The sequence below is a fragment of the Aquarana catesbeiana genome, linkage group LG02, assembly GCF_042186555.1.
Source record: "Aquarana catesbeiana isolate 2022-GZ linkage group LG02, ASM4218655v1, whole genome shotgun sequence".
NCBI classification, from domain to species: domain Eukaryota; kingdom Metazoa; phylum Chordata; class Amphibia; order Anura; family Ranidae; genus Aquarana; species Aquarana catesbeiana.
This window is the reverse complement of record NC_133325.1, coordinates 572,708,789-572,732,831: the sequence shown is the minus strand read 5'-3', so window position 1 is coordinate 572,732,831 and position 24,043 is coordinate 572,708,789. Positions and strand designations below refer to the sequence as shown.

The following is a 24,043-nucleotide window of genomic DNA, read 5'->3' as shown; positions in this document are numbered from 1 at the left end:
AAAGTCAATTTTAAGACTGGCACTTCCAAACTAAAGTCCCTCCTGGATACTAGGGACACTATAAAAGGGGAAGTGTTAACCTTAAATCAAACTACTCCCTTCTTAGAAACCTCAAGCACCAGGTTTGTACTGTGTCACTGCTCAAAGCTTGAGCAACTGATCACCAGGTCCAGGAACTGTTCCATGGTCGCAGCTGTATAAAAAGTTGGTATTTGCGAAGGAGCTTGAGAGTGAGCCAAGGGACACCTGAACAAAGCTGACACCTAATGATGGTAAGAAAACAGATGGAATGGTGCTGGCTTAACTCCACTACCACTTATTCAACTACTATTATATTTTATACTGCCCTGTCCCCTAAGGCAGTGGTCATCAACCCTGTCCTCATGGCCCACTACCAGGCTAGGTTTGCAAGATAACTGAAATACCGTACATCACAGGTGTTATCATTTGCTGCTCTGTGATTGCAGTATTTTAGTCTGCATCTCTCCAAGGTAATACATAAAACCTGTTAGTGGGCCCTGAGGACAGGGTTGATGACCACTGCCTTAAGGGACCCACACAAGACAAGAAGTGGCAATAAGAAATCAGAAGGGCGGGGGGTCAGATTTTGCATTTCTCTTTCTGTTACTTGTTCATTTTGCAAAACTTGAGAGATTTGTTATCCAATTTATAGTTTCTATGAAGTAAAATGACTGGTATTTTGTTGCCCATCGTGGTAAGAGAGTTAGCTAATCACTCACTTAACCAAAATATCAGTCAGATGTTGGACATGCTCATTCTGAAGTTGCCAGTGTATACCTGTAAGCCCCAAAAACTTAGACTGTTTAAACTGCAGTGTAGCAGAATGTGCTGATAAATTTGAGCTAAATTAGTGACTGATAACCAGTACTTTAAAGTCAAAAACATTGAGATATACAATAGAGCAATGTGAAGGAATGCCCTATTTGCAAGAATTCACTATAAAGTGTTCCATTACCACATACAAATTCAGTAAACCCCCTTACACCCACCCATTTATCCTTTTTCAGGGGTGAAACGAAAAATTGTTAATAGTGGAAAAATGTAAATTGTATAGTATAAAAACAATCACATCAATTTCAGAACAAAATTAAAAAAGGTATTTAAACTCAAGTACAAAAGTTGATAGTATTGCAGCTTACCATGTGGTGGTTGGCTTAGTTTTTTTCCACACTTTTCCCCCTATATTTTAGCTGGGTTTACACTAAACACGAATGCAGCTGACAACAAAGGTCCGATGTGTCCCTTTTCTACGTTTCAGGGATGAATCAAGACGGAATTTTTGCCTGAATTCAGACCTGAAACGGAGCCAAAGACTCACAGTACCCCTGTGCAATGCACTCTGCAGCCGCTCCTGAGATGTGTGAACTGGCTCCATATAGAGCCAGACACAATCTCCTGTCATGCAAATTGGATGGGGGAAATCAACATCCAACTTGCACTAGTGCCAACCCAGCCTTAACCTGAGAACTCTGACATTAACTCACTTCCTGTCCTAAGGAGACAATGATCCTGAACAGCATTGTCACCCTAGGTCAAGGAGTGTGTTAGGGCTATAGATGACATCACCCTTTCTTCTCCATAACAGTGGGCAGTGTTTTGTAGTCCACTGAGATGGCAGGGAACAATGCTAACTGATTATAGTCCACAAATAAATAGTAGAGGAATTGGTTATCAGCTCACAGTATTTCTAGCTAGATGAACAGATTTTTGTTTTTGGACTTGTTGAACAGATATAATAAATATACTATGAAAAGTGTTTTAACAGACCAAATGAAAGCAAAATAAACATTTTATTGTTAGCATTTACACATACTTTGACCAATTTCCTAAAAACGCAGTTGTTTAAGTTGATAACTATTAAAGTGAACAAACCCACGCACAATCTTTGTAACCAGATAGCAACTTCTGCTGCTGCTCACAATATTGCTGTAGATACCAACATTACATATCCCAAATTTTACAATTTTGTCCAATCCTCGCAAAGTATTAGTAAAAAAAAAATTTAATTAAATTTAAAAAGAAAAAAAAAAAAAAAAAATTATATATATATATAAAAATTTTTTTTTTTAATTTTTTTAAATTAATTATATATATATATATAATTATATTATATATATATATATATATATATATATATATATATATATATATATATATATATATATATATATATATATATTCGTTTTTGACTAATACTTTGTGAGGATTAGTGAATAATTAGGAGAAGGTTTGGGTGGAGTGAAGGAAGAAGGAAATTGATGAAAGTTCGGAAGGATTATTAGTTTGGTAAAGGTATTTGTGTATGTGGATGCAAACGAGTGGAGAGCACTGGGTGATGCACAGTATACACGTGTTCAAATATGTGAGCACAAGATTATAAGTGATATTGATTACATGGTGTTTTAGATATACTATATTATATAGTTTGTATATGTTTTTTGGGGAACACCATGCTGGAACTTTGAAGGTGAATATTTAAGAAGAAAGAAGGCAACACACATTTGTTTGGGAAACAACAGTCCCTTATATATGTTGGGTTGCATAGTCTGATAGTTGTAGTTGTATTTCTTCCTTATCCCTCCACACTTTTCTTGTGTTCCTTGGCTTCTGATGTTGCCACCACATATACCAAAATGTATTCCTATCTATTACTCTTTGACCTTTACCACAACAGAATCTTAGAAGAAAAAAGAAAGAGGAATCAGTGTTTTCTGCTTCAAAATCACCAAATTTATTTGAAAAGTTAAAAATATACATTCACAATGAGCAGTGCGCAACACTGGCACACTATAAATAAAAGCACTCCGCTCTAATGCGTTGCGTCACCCTCTGAGAAAGGTACATGGGCGTGATGCAATGCTTTAGGGAGGAGCGAATTACATCAACATGTCAGTCCCAGAAGTAAGGTTTCGTTTTTTTGCCCAAAGCATGGTTGCTGAGCTCTATTGTTAAGTAGGAAGTGTACACACTTTTACCTGTAGTATATGTGGAGGCAAAATCAGAGGCCAAGGAAAACGAGATAAGCCTGAAGGCTAAAGGGTAATATACCACTTCAGCAGACAGGCATAAAAGACCACCTGGGATCCATATGCCCTTTAAAGCGGAAGGTGCATTCTAACCTAATATTTATAGAATAAACGTCAAGGTGAGAGTCTGGTGTGATTGGTGGAAGATTCACACGAGGAGTCACATGCATGATATTGAAATTGTAGAGCGCAAAGCAATGAATACAAAAGACTGAGTGGGATTTCTTTTTGAATTGTATTCACAATTGCAAAAGGTGGTGTCATGACTTGTACATAAGTTTGTGTTTATTAGCACAGAGATTGTGCTTGTAAAATTTGTGATTCACATTGTATTTGGGATATGTCATTTTGGTATCTGCATCACTGCAATTATATGCAGTGCTTTGAAAAAGTATTTATACCCCTTGATATTTTCCACATTTTGTCATGTTACAACCAAAAATGTAAATGTATTTTATTGGGATTTTATGTGATAGACCAACAAAAAGTGGCATATAATTGTGAAGTGCGGATAATTATAAATGGTTTTCAAACTTTTTTACAAATAAATATCTGAAAAGTGCGGCGTGCATTTGTATTCAGCCTCCTTTACTCTGACACCCCTAACTAAAATCTAGTGGAACCAATTGCCTTCAGAAGTCACCTAAATAGGAAATAGAGTCCACCTATGTGTAATTTAATCTAAGTATTAATACAGCTGTTCTGTGAAGCCCTCGGAGGTTTGTTAGAGAACCTTGGTGAACAAACAGCATCATGAAGGCTAAGGAACACATCAGACAGGTCAGGGATAAAGTTGTGGAGACATTTAAAGCAGGGATCGGTTATAAAAAAATATCCCAAGCTTTGCACATCTCATGGAGCACTGTTCAATCTATCATCCGAAAATGGAAAGAGTGTGGCACAACTGCAAACCTACCAAGGCATGGGCGTCCATCTAAACTGACAGGCCGGGCAAGGAGAGCATTAATCAGTCGTGCACTCCACAAATCTGGCCTTTATGGAAGAGGGGCAAGAAGAAAGCCATTGTTGAAAGAAAGCCATAAGAAGTCCCATTTGCAGTTTGCGGGAAGCCATGTGGGGAACACAGCAAACATGTGGAAGAAGGTGCTCTGGTTAGATAAGACCAAGATTGAACCTTTTGGCCTAAAATCAAAACGCTATGTGTGGCAGAAAACTAACACTGCACATCACCCTGAACACACCATCCCCACCGTGAAACATGGTGGTGGCAGCATCATGTTGTGGGAATGCTTTTCTTCAGCAGAGACAGGGAAGCTGGTCAGAGTTGATGGGAAGATGGATGGAGCCAAATACAGGGCAATCTTAGAAGAAACCCTGCTGGAGTCTGCAAAAGACTTGAGACTGGGGCAGAGGTGCACCTTCCAGCAGGACAACGAACCTAAACATACAGCCAGAGCTACAATGGAATGGTTTAAATCAAAGCATATTCATGTGTTAGAATGGCACAGTCAAAGTCCACACTTCAATCCAATCGAGAATCTGTGGCAAGACTTGAAAATTGCTGTTCACAGATGCTCTCCATCCATTCTGACAGAGCATGAGCTATTTTGCAAAGAAGAATGGGCAAAAATGTCACTCTCTAGATGTGCAAAGCTGGTACATACCGAAAAAGACTTGCAGAGAAAGGTGGTTCTACAAAGTACTGACTCAGGGGTGCTATATGAAAATGCATGCCACACTTTTCACATATTAATTTGTTAAAAATTTTGAAAAAAATTATAATTTTCCTTCTACTTTTCAATTACGTGCCACTTTGTGTTGGTCTATCACATAAAATCCCAATAAAATACATTTACGTTTTTGGTTTCAACATTAAAAAATGTGGAAAGTTTCAAGGGGTATGAATACTTTTTCAAGGCACTGTATTCTTTATGTGATTTAAGAAAATAAACGTTGCAGTAAATTGTGGTCTTTGGCTTGTAGACAATGCAGTACTCACTGGAGCTGTGAGCAGAACACCTTCATAAGGTCAGTAGGGAGTACTATACTATTCTGTTTTTTGATTTAGGTTCATTATTTTAAACCCCAGTGCAGTTGCATATTACTACAAAAACCACCAAAATACAAACTAATTTACTTCCTGTTGTATTATAAAAACAAGGCACAAACTGATTACAAATGTAGATGTGAATATATGTAGAAGCCTTTAAAACCTATTTTGTATAGTCTCTTGTTTATGTTGTAAGCAATCATCTGTATTTCAGTTTGACGTTGCCTCATGCAGAGTTTCAGAATAACTACATACTGTACTGACTCAGCGCCCACTCACAAACTTCCAGTGTGTTGTGTAATGCGTTGGAGTCATTCATTTTAAATGGCACTCTAACACACCAGTTGCAGTACACTGTATTGCACAATAAGTTACTACTGATCGTTGTGGTGCACTGCATTGCCAAAATTAGTGCATATCCATTTTCTTGAGTGTTTTGGCATTCATTTAAATAGACTGTCTTAGTTTAACGTGTGTTAATACATGAAGTGCTACAATGCGCCAGAATGCCAAGGTGGGAATCAGCTCTCAACACAAACAGTTCACATAAAAAGCGCTAATTGCCAGGAGTCCCAATTTAGACTGTCAATCAGAAGAAGCCCTAGCTCGGACAGGAACATAAAGCAATGTCTCAAAGCTTTGACTGCCACTAATGACATTATCTTCTTAGAGTTTATAAAAATTCCTCCCATGCTTCTTCCCACAACCACTCTCTAAATGGCTGCAAAGTATGCATGTGCTATATAAATATGGGGTATAAATATTGCCAACATAATAAAACATCAACTCACCCAATACAGTGATGATCTTTTGGTCACTTTTCTGACCAAGGGCATTGGTCACTCTGCACACATATATCCCAGAAACATTGTGAGTAACGGGGTAGTTGAAATAAAGTGTATTATTGACAGACAACAAGCCTTCAGGCCAGACCCCATCTAACCTGTATTAATGTAAAAAACACATTATATAAGACTTTGGAACACATTTTAGTGAACGGTTCAAAATATCTTTCAATACACTTAAAATCGAATTATGGTGGTACAGTATGTGCAATGAATAAATAACTTAATAGAGTAGTCACCAATTCTGTTTTAATCACATGAGAAAAACAGAAATGTTCAGGAAAAATCAAAATGTTTTGAAAAAAGATGAAAGTAGCACAATTTTCTTTGAATGCTGCTGCTTAAACAGAATCATTTTGTTTCAGTGCTAGCGATACGATTAGGCAAAAAGGATGCCACCATCATTACAGGTACTCACAGATTATAAAGCCTTCACTATCAGGAAGGCTTCGGCTCCTAGGGTGGGTGATTTTTTTTTGTTATGGATGAAGTGTTGGGGTGGTATGGTTAAAGGAGAAGTCCAGCCTGAGCTCGTTTGGCTGGACTTATCCTATAGCTCACAGTCCTGTGACTCGTTTTCAGCAGAAAGTGGTCTGAAGTCCACTCTGCTGACCTCACACAGATCAGTTCAGGCACTGCCAGGTGCCTGGACTGATGGCTGTCTCAGCCTCTCAAAGAGCCGCTGAGACGGCCACTCCCGGCCCCACCACAGCTCAGCGCTCCAATGAGCATGGAGGAGCAGAGAGGAGAGCTGTTGATTGAAAGGCAGCAGCTCTCTGAGAACCAAGCCAACGGTGATGTTTGATGGCTCGGATCTCAGTGCAGAGACGCCAGGGGACCGATGATGCATCCACTAGGTAAGTATAATGGGAAAAAAACAAAAAAACCCATACTTCTCCTTTAAAGGCTAGAATTCAGTAGAAAAGTAACCATGTAAGCCGAATAATGCAAAAATACGGAGTTGAAGTAATACCCTTTTTGGCTAACACAAGTTAAGATGCAAGCTATTGAGAGGACTTTGATCCCTTCAATAGGCTTTATACAATTGTCTGAAGAAGGGATAAGTCATCCTGAAAGCTTGCATCTTTAAAAAGTTATATTAGCCAATAAGAACAAATTTGTAAAACACTGCAGCGTACCAGTCCTTGGACATGGTGGCTGCATTAGTTCTATTTTTTCGGGCTTTTTCCTTTACTTTGACTAGCCGACTCTGCCATTAACATACTACTTGAACTAGGATTACATTTGCCAACTCAATAAACTGTATCTATAGAGGAGCAGCGCTGGCACCCTAGGCTGCTCTCCTGATTTAGATTACAAACATCTGTCCTCATCTTTATATAAAAAAGGGGGTTTTTCTGTAGTTTACAAAAGAGAACTGAGAAAGACGCTGGATTTCTGACAGGTATTTTCCTGTATTTGGCCCAAAAAAGAAAACAAATGCATCCAACAACTGACAAGTGGCAGTATATTAAAGACCCATTCCAGGCACCAGAAAAAAAATACCCTTGCAGTGGGGCCTCAGAGAATGCCTTGCATTCTTCTCAATTAATGCAGGATGTTCTATGATTGGATGAGGTGATTGGAAGGGTGACATCACGTCTCTTCATCTTGTCCAAACAGAGAACCCCTTGCATTCACTGAGAAAAATATAAAGCTTTCTGTGAATGCCACCTGTGCAACTATGCAGCAGGGAAGCGACTACTTCAGTATCAGGGGAAGTTTTTTGTTGTTGCATCTATGACAAGTCTACTGTAGTAATCATCATCTCCCTCTGTACCTACCATCATATTTCACTGTAACCAATCACCTTTATTATTCTAGGATAAGTATTCTTTATCTGTTAAATTTGTATTTCCATGTTGTGTTTGCATGTTATCATTTACTAGCTACCAGAACTATACTCACCTTTGGTTTTAGTGATGTGGTGTCCCCGAGCTCCCCGCCTGGCCACCGACATCCTAGGGTGGCCAGCTTCCGGGTGTTTTGACTTCCGCCCGCTTTTACTGGCCAGGCGGGGATGATGTCACTCCCACACATGCACAGGAGTTTAGTCAGATTCAGCATTGCCGAATTTGTACAGTGAGCGGTGCTTACGTGGCTCACTGTACAAGGGCAGACTGGCAGGTGAGCAACTTTAATGCAGAAAAGACAAAACACGTCTCTTCTGAATTAAAATTCCTGTCTGTTCCCCATTTTCAATTATAACCCTAAAGTTCTCCTGTAACTGAATCTGTATAAAGTACATATCACTGTTTAGCACAGACAGATTTAATCACTATTTACACTCATTATGTGCTGGTAAACAGTAGCTTACAGGTATAATTTTAACTGGTGAATGGAGGAGTTTGAAGACAAACAGGGAGAAATTATTAATATGTTATTAAAGTATGGGACAGATTAGAAACATTTACATTCATAATGATAATTCATAACTCACTTGTCCTAAACAATGCCCCAAAGGCATATAGTATTCCAATAACTCATAAATAATAAAAAAAAATAATATCTTGGACTTAATTTTGCCAAGCACACGCTAAGAAAGCATTCTCTTTAGCTGCAATGTAATCGAATTAGAGCAATTTACTATTAAACTCAATTAACAATCTGTTCTGCAAATTCAATTTTTGACACAATGTCATACTGTGGTCTGAAAAGAGAAGTCATCATAATGAAAAAATGTAATTTCCCTGTGTATAAGGCTAAAACAAATTATTGGATTCCCAATATAAATCATCTGAAAGCTTTCCATCAAGCTGATCGCTGCTCAAATGCAACAAACTAGATAAACAGGGTAAGCTATATTGTAGTGCTGGCCATACATGGCAAGATTTCTCTTGGTCTGCCAGTGGACTCAACTAGAAAAAAATGGGTCACATCGTAAACCGCATGAATGGAGGCATCGCCATTGGCGGCTACTGTATTCAATAGCTGTAGCTACCTGAACACTCAACACTGACAGCATCTAATAGGATGCAGTCACCGGTCGACCAATAATTTTTCACCCACCTCAGTCGATTCTAAAATTGACTTTTGTCGAGCCTTGCTGTGTTGTGCTAATGCAGTTTACCTTGCTTGAGTCCATGTTCTTAGGTGCTAATTCTTAACCACAAGTATTAGCCTGTATAATCTGCTTCATTACCAGGTAATTTTTAGGCACGGTTCACACTAGCATGACTTTGAAGCCGACATCTTTGCACAACTTTTTTTTTTTTTTTTTAAATTCTTTTTATTGAGTTTTCTTACATACACAACGTAACACTGTATAAATACATCACCTGGTGGGCAACGTACCCGACCCGGGATTGGCCACGCAGGGCCCAACCATTAGGAACTAACATAGTTCAACTACCCCCTTGCCCCTCCCCCCACCCCTTAACCCGACCAACTGCCACAACTGGGATTCACCCAGACGTGAACCTTTTGACCTTGTATGGTTTATTTATGTCCTTTGTGGACACAGCTGTTTTCATTCCTCAGTACTCAGATATGATTCAAAATACTCAAGGGGGGAGATAAAGTTGTTTTCTAAATTGGCAATCTCCTATACATTTAAAACATACCCAACCTCCTATACTTATTTGTTTAATTAACCCACTGTTGCTGATGAGTCAAGCCATGCTTGCCAGACTTTTTTGATTTTTTTTTTCACAACCTCTGAGCCTATACGTAGCTCTATACAGATGTATCACGGAGTTAATCAATCCCTTCCAGAACGATAGTGTGGGTGCATTTGATTTTTCCCCACTTTAATAGGATAGCCTTTCTACCATAAAATAACCCTATATTGAGCAATGTGCGGAGTGCCAGAAACGGTACTACCTCCTCCACCAACCCAATGAGGCAGATCCTAGGAGTCATAGGAACCGGAATGCCAAGCACCTCCGATAGACAATCTGTTACCTCTTTCCAGAAGTTTTGAATTTGTGGACATTTCCAGAAAATATGTTCTGAGTCTGCTGGGGAGTGTGTGCACCTCCAGCATTGACTGCTAGAGGATGGATATATACGGGCGAGCCTTGCTGGGGTGAAATAGATGCAGTGCAGAAATTTGAATTGTATTAAACAATCCCTAGCAGAGACCAAATGTTTAAATGGGTGATCCCACATATCCTCCCAATCCTCCCCATGAATGTCCGGAATTTCCCTCTCCCACCTTTCTCTATATCTAGCTACCCCCTGCAGTGTTTTTTTAAATAGGGATTTATAAACTGTTGAAAAGGGTTTTGCTAGGTTCTCTTCCTTTAAGAGGGTCTCAAGTGCTGAGGGAAGAAATTCAACTCTTCGATCACCGAACTGCATCTGAAAAGCATGACGCAGCTGCAGGTATCGAAAGAAGATGGAGTTTGGTAGGTTGTGTCCTGCCTTCAGTTGATCAAATGTAATAAGATCCCCCTCTCTGGTAATATCCTCCAGCACCCTTACGCCCCTACAGGCCCGTATCATGGGATCCGTGAGGGAGCAGAAGTGTGGCAAATTCGGGTTCATCCACAGTGGGGCTGAAGGCGTGACTTCCAAATAACTAGGTGATACTAAGGTAGTATTTACCTCCCAGGCCCGAATGGTGGCTTTCATCGAATCAGTTATGGGTAGGCTTGATTTTGGGCCCCTGTAGAGGGCCAATCTCAGGCTCTCATAGGACCCCAAGTGTGCCACCTCCAGAACTGTGGCAGAGTCTCTGCTATCAGCCAACGCCTGGCAAACACCATCTGTCCAGCCAGATAATACTTTTGTCAGTCTGGAAGTGCCAAACACCCCCGTCCCCACGGCTTCTAAAGGATTTTAATACTAATACAGGGTGACTGCATGGACCATATAAACGATCCTATTATTTCATTAAGTGTGTCATAGAAGGCTTTAGGGATCCACGTGGAAGAGTGACGCAAAAATACAATATTACCGATAAAAATTTCATTTTAATCAAGCTAACCCAGCCCAGTAGCGAGAGAGGCAGTTTCTTCCAGACCTGAGTTTTTTGTTTCAGTCTAGTCAAGAGCGGGAGAAGGTTTAGTGTCATATAGTCCTGAATATTAGCACTTATTTTAACACCTAAATAAGTGATAGAGGAAACCCATCGTAGTGGCAGCGTATCATCTCTCTGCTCCTGTGCCCCGGGGCCCAGTGGTAGAATGGACGACTTGCTCTAGTTTACCCGTATGCCCGAAAAGGAGGCAAATCTGTCCAGGATCAGAAGGGCAGCTCTAAGAGATCCCTGAGGAACAAGAGCAGGTCGTCCGCATAAAGTGCCACGCATTCTTTAATCATTCCTACCTGGACCCCCCCCCCCACCTCCCCAAACTGTCTTAGCGTCCTAGCACTAGGTTCCATCATCAAAGCAAAGATAAACAGGGAAAGTGGGCACCCCTGTCTGGTTCCCCTACCGATTGTAAAAAAGTCAGAGTTCACTATACCTAGCTGGATTGCCGTCCTAGGATCACTGTACAACATTGTGACCCAGCGACGGAACCCAGGACCAAATACCAACACCTCCAACACCTTATGCATGTACAGCCAATCTACAGACTCAAAGGTTTTCTCAATGTCGATGGAGACAATGACCTTAGCCGGAGACCCAGAGGTGTCTAGTTGGAGATGGGTAAATAATCTCCTCAGATTCGTGTCTGTTGACATACCAGGCAAGAATCCCGTCTGGTCAATGTCCACCCACTGTCGAAAGAACCCCGGCCAACCTCGTCGCCAACACCTTTGTAAGCATCTTCAGATCCATATTAAGCAAAGCAATAGGGTGATACGAGGAACACTCTAGTGGGTCCTTGCCCGGCTTCAGGAGGAGTACCATGATCTCAGTATGGGCTAGGTTTGAAAAATGTAAGGTGACTGCGTGTCTAGTTTCCTGTAGGGACACGTAGCTGGCCTCTGAGGGAGAGTCTGCATGCGTTTTTGCATCCTCTCGCTCTTTAGCCAGGAGAAGCTCACCCTCCTGGTTTTGGTCTTTTTTCGCTGATTTTATGGCAGAGATGCACTCTCCTCTCACCACCGCCTTAAAAGCATCCCACATCAGAGGGGGGTCGGCGAACCTTCATTTGTCGCCCAGTAAGTGTGTCTATGGATTTTTGAACATGAGTAGTGACCTGGTCTTCCAACAACCAACCTGGTGACAATCTCCAGCCTCCTTTTTTACCCCCTGAAGGGAAAGCAAGAGTGATCATAAGCAGGTTGTGATCTGAGACCCCACCTGGCAGGTATTCCGACTCATACACATGTTTTAGGACAGAAGCACTGCCAAACGCCAAGTCAATTTCTAGCTGAGGATTTGTGAGTGGAGGACAAGTGAGAATATGATGTGATGTCTGGATGCTTCCACCTCCACACTTCAGTCTTGTCCGCCATAGTCACCCAGGAGCAGAGGTCCACCGAGGCTGGCCTAGCAGCATTGGAGGAGTCCAGCACCGGGTCTAAGATAGCATTATAGTTACCCATAAGAAGCATTGGGAGATGGAGGTAAGGAGCCAACGTTACCATTAAATCATACAATAATTTTACCTGGAAAGGAGGGGGGAAGTAAATGTTTACCAGCAGGATTTTATTATTGAACATTTCTAATAGGATCACCACATATCGCCCCCCCCGGTCTGTAATCACCTGGTGGATTGCACATGCAATTGCTTTGCTTATGAGAATGGAAACCCCTCGAGCAGAAGTAGAAAATGAAGAGTGGACCACCCTCTGAATCCAGTGTTTGCGTAAAGATAATATTTTACTGCCCTCCAGGTGAGTCTCTTGGATGAGGACGATATGTGGTTTGACCTGCTTGAGGTATTGGAAAACCGCTGCTCTTTTAAATTTGTTGTTCAAACCCCTGACATTCCAGGACAGTATCTTGCATCTACTAACCATTATGGAATTTAAAGCAATATAATAAGCATATAATAACTGTTGGGTGAAGAGAGATGAGCGGAGATTCCCCACATGAGGACAAGTACATTCTAAACGACATTTGTACACAGCTAGTATAAATCCCACGGCATTGGTCAATTAAACCCTCCCCTGCTGTGATACCAGAAATTACTAAACCATCAAAAAAACCTTCTAACAAAACCAAAAAAATCAAAAATAAAAATTGTCCGGTATGCAGCTTGATCCCTGTAACAAACAAACAAACCTGAAGGAGCTCCACCTTCTGAATCGACAATTCGGCATTAGAAGATGTAAAAATTTTTCGTGACCTTCACGGGAGACTCCCTCGGCAGTCCATGTAGGGAAAGATTGCAGCTGCCCGCTCATAGCAACCTGGGTGTGTTCATCCTGGTTAGTGTGCGAACATAGTAAAGAGAGAGAGATTCATATAGTGTAATGCACACCCTAAAGCACAAACTTTTCCACCTTAGAAATTGCTCTTCAACATATCCATTTGCTCTCAATTATAAGGGGGAACTGTTATAATGTAGAAGCAGCGATTCAGAGGCGCTGTATGGCAATGGCCCAAATAGGATAGCGAAATAGAGCGTAAAGGAAATCTGTGGTGCGTCAAAAATAGGAAACACCAACCAACAATAGAGAAATCTCGTAGAGGTAGGCCATCATGGTTCTGATCCAGCCAATCGTATGCATCTTGCGGCGTTTCAAAGAATTTTACCGATCCTTCGTACTGTACCCGAAGACGGCTGGGGTATAACATACTATATTTCAGCTCCTTCTCTCTGAGCCTTCTCTTGACATCCGTGAAGGAGCGTTGCCTACGTTGCGTCTCCGCTGAGAAATCCAGGAACAATATAATACGGGCATTTTCATATTTTAATTACTTGTGCTTTCTCGCCTCCGCCAGTAACGTGTCTCTGTCCCTATAATTGAGGAACCGGACCAGAAACGGTCGCAGGGGGGCACCTGTTCTCCTAGCTCCCGTGGGGACTCTGTGCGCTCTTTCTGCAACATATGTGGTGGTGAGATCCCACAGAACCAGTAATGATTTGAAAAACTGCACAGCAAAAATTGATGGGGTAGACCCCTCCACCCCCTCAGGTAGCCCCACCACGCTTACATTATTCCTTCGTTGGCGGTCTACGGCATCATCTGCTCTGTTTTGTAGAGACCAGACCATATCCTTCAGCTCAGTCAGTTTCAAGGCCTGGGCATGAGAAGAGTCTTCCACCTCAGAGATACGGTCCTCCGCGGTAGTCAGTCTGCCTCTGATCTTGTCAAGATCATGTCGGATAAGATTGCATTTTGACGCTAGACAATCTATGCGACCCATGAGCTCCAGCCTCCAGGATCGGGCCCGTTATGGCTTCCATGTCCACCTCTATCTCTTGTGGCAGGATTGGAGGGACCTCCGGAGCCTGGGGAGTAGTACTCACCTACTGCGCCATCCTCGCTGTCTGTGTTTTGGCGCGCTGTGTGGCAGAGACAGGAACCAAGATGGCGTGGGAGGAGCCAGCCGCCATGCAGTCCTGAGAGCGCAGCTGCCTCTGACCCAACGGCGGTTGTGCATTCTGCTTACTTGCTTCTTAGAAGCCGAGGAAGGCATCGTTGTGTTCCCAGTCAGTTCCCTTGGTTTAGGGTCACAATTTCAGCGAGTGATAAACTGTCAGACAGATGCAAACAGGATAATTTATCGGAGGAAAGCCGGAGCTCCTAGAAGACACGTCCTGCCGCAATCACATCCGACCACACTCCTTGCACAACTTCTTTAACAGAAGTCAATGCAAGTCGTGTTGAAGTCATCCCAAAGTAGTGCAGGAACCTTTTTCTAAGTCGGAGCTAATGGGGTGCGACTTGTCATGCTATGTGCACTGGGGCTTAAAGCGGTATTAAACCCAAAACCGAAAATGTAATATATTGCAGCTTACCAATTATTAGATGTGTGTGAAGTATGAATCATTTTCTCACAGAGACTACTTTCTTTCTTTGCCTACAACTGGGTATGTAATAGGGCGCCTCTATTCCCACCTCAATATTCCCTCTCTCCTATTCATTTACAAGTCACTTGTTTAACAAAGCAGAGCTTTCTTCTAAAATGGATAGGAAAACACAAACAGTACTAATAGGAGCCCCAATTTTCTGGGCAGTCATGTACTCTGCACTTAATGCAAAATGTAGAAGCAGGATGACATACTTAGAGGGAGGTGTGGCTAGTCTAAGATCTCTGACCCCTCAGTGACAAGTTCTCCTAATAACATCCCATACCCACAGATACTAACCTTCTCTTTTCTTCTCCCCTGCAACTTTTGTCTGTTGGAGCCCTCAGGAATACTTCTGCCCTGCACTCAGGCTATGTAGTGTTTACAGGAAGGAAATTTGGTCCGCTGGAGACACCCGGATGTGGTGAGAGGCCCAAGTGATTGGAGCTACAAACAGGGCTTGCGCTTGTTATAGTGAAGCTAGTATTGTATGATAAAAATGCAGCATAACCCAGGTGCAGGGCTAAAATCTCTATATCTACAGACATCCACGATCTAACACTAACCTATCTAGCCCTGTAAAGAAGAAATCAGTATACAGTAATACCTCGGATTGCGAGTAACATGGTTAACGAGCGTTTCGCAATACGAGCTATTATTTTTTTAAAATTCTGACTCGGTTTGCGAGCGTTGTCTCGCAAAACAAGCAGGATTCAAGGCTCTGCAGTACCGCATTTGGCCAGAGGTGCGGGGGTGGCGGTATTCTGAGCCACTCGGAAACACTCCGATCCTGAGTGTTACCGAGCCTCTCCGAGTGCACCCGACTGGTTTCCGAGTGTCTCCGGCACCCCCACCTCTGGCCACATGTGGTACTGCAAACAATAAAAGTCACTGTGGAACGAATTATCTGACTTTCCATTGACTTCTATGGGAAAACTCGCTTTGATATACAAGTGCTTTGGATTACAATCATTCTTCTGGAACGAATTATACTCGAAATCAAAGGTATCACTGTACATACCTTTTTTGAATCCGATCTGACCTGATCCCATGCTGAGATGTCAGCTGCAGCTTCGCTGTGGAGGCGGGTGCAGAGGACACAACCAACAATGGGAGCCCCATATTAAGTCTATAGGTGACGTCACTCCCCATTCCTTTTCCAGCCGTTGTCGGCTGTATCCTCTGCAGGAGTTTCCACCGCTGGAGACCAGACCAGATCGGCTTCAAAAAAGGTATGTATACCGATTACTTCTTTATAGGGCTAGATAGGTTAGGTTAGATTGTAGATGTCTGTAGATGTAGAGCTTTTAGTGTTAGGGTGGAATTATCCTTTGAGAAACGTGAGCATGATAGCTTAACTGCTTGTCGACCGCCGCATGAACATTTACGTCGGCAGAATGACACGGACAGGCAAAAGGGCGTACAGGTACGTCCCTTTAAATCTGCCGCCGTGTGGCCGCGTGCGTGCCGCGCGACCCTGCCGCGAACTCCGTGAGTGTGATCGCGGGTCCCGCGGACATCCTGCGATCGTCTCACGGAGAGGAAGAATGGGGAAATGCTGATGTAAACAAGCATTTCCCCGTTCTGCCTAGTGACACTGATCACAGCATCCTATGATCAGGAGCGGTGATCAGTGTCTTGTCACGCGTAGCCCCTCCCCCCCACAGTTAGAATCACTCCCTAGGACACACTTAACCCCTGCAGCGCCCCCTCCTGGTTAACCCCTTCACTGCCAGTCACATTTACACAGTAAACAATGCATTCGCACTGATTGCTGTATAAATGTGAATGGTCCCAAAATAGAGCCAAAAGTGTTCGATCTGTCCGCCATAATGTCGTAGTCATGATAAAAAATTGCTGATCGCCGCCATTACTAGTAAAAGAAAAAATATTAATTAAAATGCCATAAAATTATCCCCTATTTTGTAGACGCTATAACTTTTGCACGTATCGGCCTAAACTAAGGAAAAAAATGTTTTTTTATATATTTTTTGGGGATATTTATTATAGCAAAAAGTAAAAAATAATGCGTTTTTTTCAAAATTGCCGCTTATTTTCTTTATAGCGCAAAAAATGAAAACCGCAGAGGTGATCAAATACCACAAAAAGAAAGCTCTATTTGTGGGAAAAAAAGGACGTTAATTTTGTTCGGGAGCCATGTCGCACGACCGTGCAATTGTCAGTTAAAGCGACGCAGTGCCGAATCGAAAAAAACGCTCTGGTCTTTGGCCAGTTAAATGTTCCGGGGCTTAAGTGTTTATGGATGTTTATCGTCTAATTAAAAAAAAGTCACCCAAACAAAAAAGTTTTTTTTTTTTTTACATTATTGGAGTCCTTTATCTCCCCTGATTTTATAAAATCCCTGACCGTGGTGAGAGGAAGGAGCGATGTTACCTTGGATGATTAACCCCTTGTGGGACAGCGCTGACTGACCTGCTCTAGCAGGGGGTCAGTCCTGTCTGTTGAGTTCTCATATGTGGTGGTGGCTTATTGCTGAACACAGGAGCACTTTTTGAAGAGCATTTTATGATCAACAAAATTTGGTTTGCACAATTGTCACAGTGCACTTTTTTGGACAGTATTGCACTGATGATATCCAAAATATCCACTGATAAAATGATAGCTGCAAGCAGCACTTGAAAGATGTTATTCATTAATGGACTTTCTCCTTAAAGCTGCACTGTATGGATTTTGCACTATATGGCACATTATAACTTTAAATTTAGTATAATTTATTAGAATTTATGGTTGATGGTATAAGCGCTGTTATTAAGGATGACATTTTGTAAAAAAATTTTTATTTTATAGTTTGCATAGTTTTAACGACACTAAAACTTTGATTCCTGTACAAAGCATTGCAAAGTTATTTACAAATGAAATATAGGCTTTTTTTCAATTTTACACATTTTTTTTGTGACACCAAAGCAAACAAACTAATAATGATTTTTAAAGAACAGAAGTAAAAAAAAAAAATGGAAAAATAGCTAAAAAAAACATTTAAAAAAAAAAACTTCTAAAAGGTTAATGTAATTCACTTTAGTTTCTATGTGGATGACTTTTTTTTCTTTTTTACAGCAGCCACAGGTAGTGTGTGCAAATCTGACAAGCCGTCTATCCAATGGAAGGGATTCCGCACTGTGCAGCTGCCGAATGGTTTCCACACACCCCAGTAACTGCGGGTCCCCCCCTCAAACACACAGGCGTGCCCCCAATATGCTCCCCGGGCTTTGTGCACCCATTGGTACACCTAGGACCAGCATGGCAGATGCCACTGGGTAGAGAGATTAGCAAATACCTCTGACACTGACTAGAAGCATCATGTAACTGACCTGGAAGCAGCGTCACTTCCGGGCCCAGGAGTCACTATCCCCAGACAGTATGGGGAAGAATCTATTGGAGTGTGACCTGCACTCCGCGAAATTCAATGGAGAGGAGGTGAGAAAAATCAGGGGTCTTTTAGACCTTTCATGTCCCATTAAAGAGCTGTCATCAAAAAAATGCATCACATCTGGGACTTTGTCCCATGTGATAAAAAATAAAAAAAATTAAAAATTATAGTTCCACCCTGGCACTGAAAACCATCCCTATACATGCACATATGAAAGTAATTACACGTTGGGAGTGCCAACGCACACAACTGTTGACTGTGCTACAAATGTTACATATCACTGCACACTCCAGAGTGACAGAAAAAATGCTTGGCACATTATTCACAGTTAAAAGTGATTGCAAAGGCTCATTTTTAATTTTTTAAAAAATAACAAACATGTCAAACTTACCTCCACTGTGCAGCTCGTTTCGAGTGGCCCCGAACATCCTCTTCTGGTGTCCCTCGGTGGCTCCTCCCCGCACCAGATAACCCCCTAGGACAGGGATATGCAATTAGCGGACTTCCAGCTGTTGCAAAACTACAAGTCCCATCATGCCTCTGGGTGTCATGCTTGTGGCTGCCAGAGTCTTACTATGCCTCATGGGACTTGTAATTCTGCAACAGCTGGAAGTCCGCTAATTGCATAGGAGAAGCGCTCTCCCGAGTCCAGCATTTGCGTCCACAGTCACGAATGCCGGACTCGGTTCCCCCCACCACGTCATCGGACTTGATTGACAGCAACGGGAGCCAATGGCTGCACTGCTATCAATCTATCCAATCAAGAGCTGGGACCCCATGGAGAGGGGGACAGCGCGTCCCCGCCGAGGGAAATACAGGGCTCAGGTAAGTAAAACGGGGGGGGGGGCTTGTCTGGGGGGCCGGTCACTGACAGGTGTTTTTCATCTTAATGCATAGGATGCATTAAGGTGAACAAACACGAGGGTTTACAACCCCTTAAATCTAAACTGACAATCTGTAGGGACTTTTAAAGCATCCCTTAAGTTTTAACCCGCTAGGTATCCATTTAGGCTCCATTCACACTAGCGCGTTTTTTGATGCATTTTGCAGAAATGCATGGGAATTTTTTAACATGGGTTCCTATGGAACATGTTCACATCAATGCTTTTTTGTATCTCTGCGTTTTTGGAAAGGGTCGGGGACTTTTTTTCATGCAAAAAGCAGCGTTTTGCATGTAATGGATTTCAATGGACAAGCATCAAAAACGCAAGTGCACCGTTTTTGGTGCGTTTTTGGTGCGTTTTTGCCGTTTTTTTATTTATTTTTTTTTGTAATTTTTTTTAAGACTGTAAAAAAAAAAGAAAAAAAAAAAAAAAAACCGCAAATCGCGGCAAAAACGCGGCAAAAACGCGGCAAAAACGCTACAAAAACGCTGCTCAAAAACGTGCCAAGCATGAAAAAAAAACCTCCAAAAACGCTCAAAAGCAACATGCATAGGTGTGAATCGAGCCTTACTCGGCACAACCTTATCTTATATATTTTACCAACAAATTGAGTAATTCATTGCGTTTGTATGCCCTAAAAGCAACTCTAGTGTATTGTTTACTAAAATTTAGCATTTCTTAAAGCACTGCACTAATATTGTGTGACATAAAAAATTGGAACTACCACGATTTTATTCTCTAGGGTGTCTGCTTTCAGAAAATATATAGCATTTTGGGGATTTTGCTGTATTTTGGGAGGCTAAAATGATTTTCTAAACATGTAAACAAAAAGGACATCATATGCGGGCTTTTTAAGCTTCTTTGATCTGCATCTGAAAGGAACAAAAGGTAATACAACGTAATAATGCTACAGTGTATTCTCCATTGAGAAGTATAGTGCAACACTGTTATACTGGGGGAGAGGCATAGGCTGTATGTAGCATGCCTAAAGTCGGCAGCCGGTTAATAAGGATCCAAACTGGCATCTGGCCATTTTTATTCTTGAGCTACCTGGATTTTTTTCTGAGCTTTTGAGCACTTAGCAATTAATGTATTGCCCAGCCCGCCCCCCCCCCCCCCCTTAGAATTCTATATCATGTCTACCCTCGTCTTTGGGCATTAAAAAAAATAAAAATTACCTGGTCCATTTTATTTCTGTGGGCGGTGGATTTGCATCTGCATTACATTTCAGCTGGACATTTTTACGGCCAACGAACCAATTGCCATCATAACCTGTTACTGAAACTTCAGGAGCATCTAGAAAACATAAAACAATACATGCCTCAGGCTATTTTTTCTTAGATTTTGGACACAGTAGGCAAGGGTTAAATCAAGTTTTAATTGCTGTCTTCGCTCCATCTAGGAAGAGTCAACCCTCTATATGTACTGGTGACTATTGTCACTGAGAGAAAGATTAAGATTTTAGAGTTGTCTCCAGAACAAGAGATGAGGGTAAATATTACAAAGGAGACACTTGTTTCAGGGACCTCACTTTGGGGGATTTGCTCTAACTTCCTGTTGCATCTCTGGAGTAGAAGTGAAGGGAAATTTCCCCAATAGTACACAGACATGCAAAAAAAAAAAAGGAGCCATGGATTTTAATTCTTCTATAATCTATCCGAAACCTAAAAAAAAAACAAAAAAACACAACACTTTTTGGTTAGACATTCACTTTAGAAGTCCCTGGCACATGCATCTGCAGGATCTGAAACTTGGCGTTCCTGGAAGAAAGGCTACCTACAGCCACAGTAAATTTATAGTATTTGCAGATACAGTCATTAGGCAGGTAGTCTGTTACAATGGGCATAGAAAAGAATCACCCCCTTTAAAATAATCACATTTTGTTGCTTTGCAGCCTGAACTAAAGACAGACACATTTTTTTGTTTTATTCAGCTGTATTTACTGAGTGCAACTTATAAAATCCAAGTGAAAGATATAACATCAACATGTCAGAAAAAAAAATCAAACATAAAATCACCGAGTTGCAAAAAGGATCACCCCTCCTAAAATGACTTGTAAACTCAATCAGGTGTAGCTAATCACCTTCTCAATGGCACACAAAGCCATTTTACGTTCAACTGTGATCAGCTGTGGTCATTATGATTATCCCAGCATGAAAAGAGCTTTCCTGGAACATTTCAGTCCCAGGTAGTGCAACTGAAGCAAACTATGAGTGGCAAGGCACTGTAAAAAGATCTCCTGGAGAAAGTTGTGGTCAGGCACAAGTCAGGAGATGGATACAAAAAAATAATCAAAGGCTTTATCAATGCCTAGAAGCACAGCGAAGCCTATTATTAAGAAGTGGAAGGTATTTGGTACAACACAGACCCTCCCTGGATCAGGATGTCTCTCCAAACTGGATGAAGGAGCCAGGAGGCCTACAGCAACTCTGAAGCATATGTGGCTTGCTGGGAGGGTTGCAAGAAAAAAGCTACTCCTCTAGAAAGGCCACATGCAGTCATGACTGAGCTTTGCAGAAAATGCACCTTGAAGATTCTGGGGCCACATAGAAAAGGGTGTCCTGGTCAGATGCGACTAAAATTGAATTATTTGGCCTCAAAACCAAATGATATATGTCTGGCAGAAATCTAATACAGCTCACCATCCAAATAACACCATTCCTACAGTAAAGCATGGAGGTGGTGATATCCTGTTATAGGGGTGTTTCTCTGCAGCAGGGACTGGAGCATTTGTCAGGATAGAAGGAAAAATGGATGGGGAAAAATACCGTCAAATTCTTGAGGAGAATCTGCTGCCCTCTGCCAGAAAGTTGTTAATGGGAAGAAGGTTTACCTTCCAACATTACAACGACCCAAAGCACACAGCAAAAATGAGAGCACGGTGGTTGAAGGAGAAAAAGGTGAATGTCCTTGCATGGCATAGTCAGAACCCAGACTTTACAGCTGGATGAAACAAAAACTGTGTCTGTCTGTCTCATGTCAGGCTGCAAAGCAACAAAATGTGATTTTAAAGAGGGCGATTCTTTTCTATACCCATTGTATGTCAATTTAGCATTATTTTTTTAAAGCTAACAAGTATATAGTATACAACCTACTGTTACGCCTACCACTACTTTCAAACAATCAAAATACACATTAATATCATATCTATGGCTTAGTTGAATATTTAGGCACATACCTAAGTGTTTATATAGCCAAAAGCAAGATATAGGATTATTGATTCATTCATTCATTCATTATTGTAGTTTGCAACATGGCTCATTTCCTTTGTCTGGCAAGATGTGAATCTTAGCTCTCATTAAGCTGAGAATATAAAAATGACAGCTTTGCACTGCACAGCCCAGATGCTCAGAAATGTAGTGACCGCTTTATAAAGTAGCAAACAAAGTTCTGTTTACAGACAGCTGTGTTGCCAAAGGTGGTTCTCTCTGCGGCCACTAGAGGGAGGACATGAAAACACCTTCTGGTTATGTGTAATGCAGAGCTCTATCTAGTGGAGGCAACAAGCAGCTTCTTCTGCAGCACAACAGGTCATGGTTTAGGAACATTAAAGCAGACCTTTCCCCATCTAAACCACAAAAACAAATGCATTCATCTCTGTATACTGAATTTGAAACAGATTGCAGTTATTTAAAAAACATTTTGTGGGAAAAATGAAACTTACGTTGACCTCATTTCCCATTTTTTTTTTTTTTTTTTTTTTAGGTACTGGAAACATTACCTGGACCTTCAAGCTGTATATTGGGAAGGCTATGTGATTAGTGCCTTCCAAGGAGTTCTTATCTTGGTGGAAGAGGGCTTTTTCCCTCGTGATCTTACAAGATTAAAATTTTTTTTTTTTATTTACATGTATGGGTTACTGAGATCTGGCTGTAGATGCCATTAGTGGGTCGGCACACGGACAAAAAATGCCGTCCACTGAAGATGTATTTTTTTTACAATTTTGCAGATAATTGAAGAATTATACCGCATACACACAATCGGACTTCACGTCGGAAAAAGATATGGCGGCGCTTTTCCGCTCGTTTGCCTTGCATACACACGGTCACATGAAAGTTCGCTGAACTTACGACCGTCGAGAACGCGGTGACGTGCAACACTACGACGAGCCGGAAAAATGAAGTTCAATGCTTCCGAGCATGCGTCGAATTGTTTCCAAGCATGCGTAGGAATTTTGCGTGTCACAGACGATCACATTTTTGGATAGGAAGTTTTTTCCGACCAAAAATTAAGAACATGCTCCCAATCTTTTGCTGGCTGGAATCTGGCCAGCAAAAGTCCGATGGAGCATATGCAAGGTCGCATTTTCCGATGAAAAACTCTGATCGGTCTTTTGCGGGCCAAAATTCCGATCGTGTGTACGCGGCATAACTGTTTTTACATAAGGCTTTTGGGTTGATTTACTAAAGGCAAATAGACAGTTGCACTCTGCAAGTGCAGTTGCTCCAGAGCTTAGAAAATGAACAGAAGCTCTGCTGACTTCCATCATCCAATCATGTGCAAACAAACATGCTGTTTTTTTTTTTCCTTGCATGTGATTGGTTAGTTCTTGCAAAGTCAAGCAATCATTTTTTTTTGGAATGATTTTTCAAATGTTTTTTGGAATCATTTTTCAAATGTTTTTTGGAATCATTTTTCAAATGTTTTTTGGAATCATTTTTCAAATGTTTTTACTGCAGTCATAAGCTGAAAGGTTACACTATCACAACCACCAGCAATTATTTTTTCTGTTTGGAGAATACCTACAAAATGAAAAGAAGAAATATAAAATTACAGTTTTAGCCTCTTTTAGGTCCCTTTCACATAGGAGTTCCATTTGTCCATTTTTCATCCATCCACTGATGGATGAAAAATGCACACTAATGTACTTCTATGGGCCAGCTGATGTCAGCAGATGATCATCCACTGACATCCGCCTCCGCTAACATCCGTTTTTTGAAAGGGGGAAAAAAGCCCTATTTTTCTTCTGTTTCAAAAACAAAACGGATGAAAAACGGACAAATGGTCTGT

At 41.4% G+C, this 24,043-nt stretch overlaps 1 protein-coding gene across 3 annotated transcripts in view; it reads right to left on the bottom strand.

Annotated features, from left to right (window-relative positions):
• NECTIN3 (nectin cell adhesion molecule 3) overlaps positions 1 to 24,043 on the bottom strand; it is a 210,563-nt gene that overhangs the window by 70,615 nt on the left and 115,905 nt on the right. For 2 of the 3 annotated variants that reach the window (XM_073616097.1, XM_073616095.1), the window contains exons 4-5: positions 20,212 to 20,329; positions 5,850 to 6,001 (exon numbers count right to left, since the gene is read on the bottom strand). In XM_073616097.1, coding sequence (XP_073472198.1) covers positions 5,850 to 6,001; positions 20,212 to 20,329 — 270 coding nt within the window. Of the gene's footprint in view, positions 1 to 2,288; positions 2,699 to 5,849; positions 6,002 to 20,211; positions 20,330 to 24,043 lie in introns of those variants that run through there. The other variant, XM_073616098.1, reaches the window with a different exon arrangement.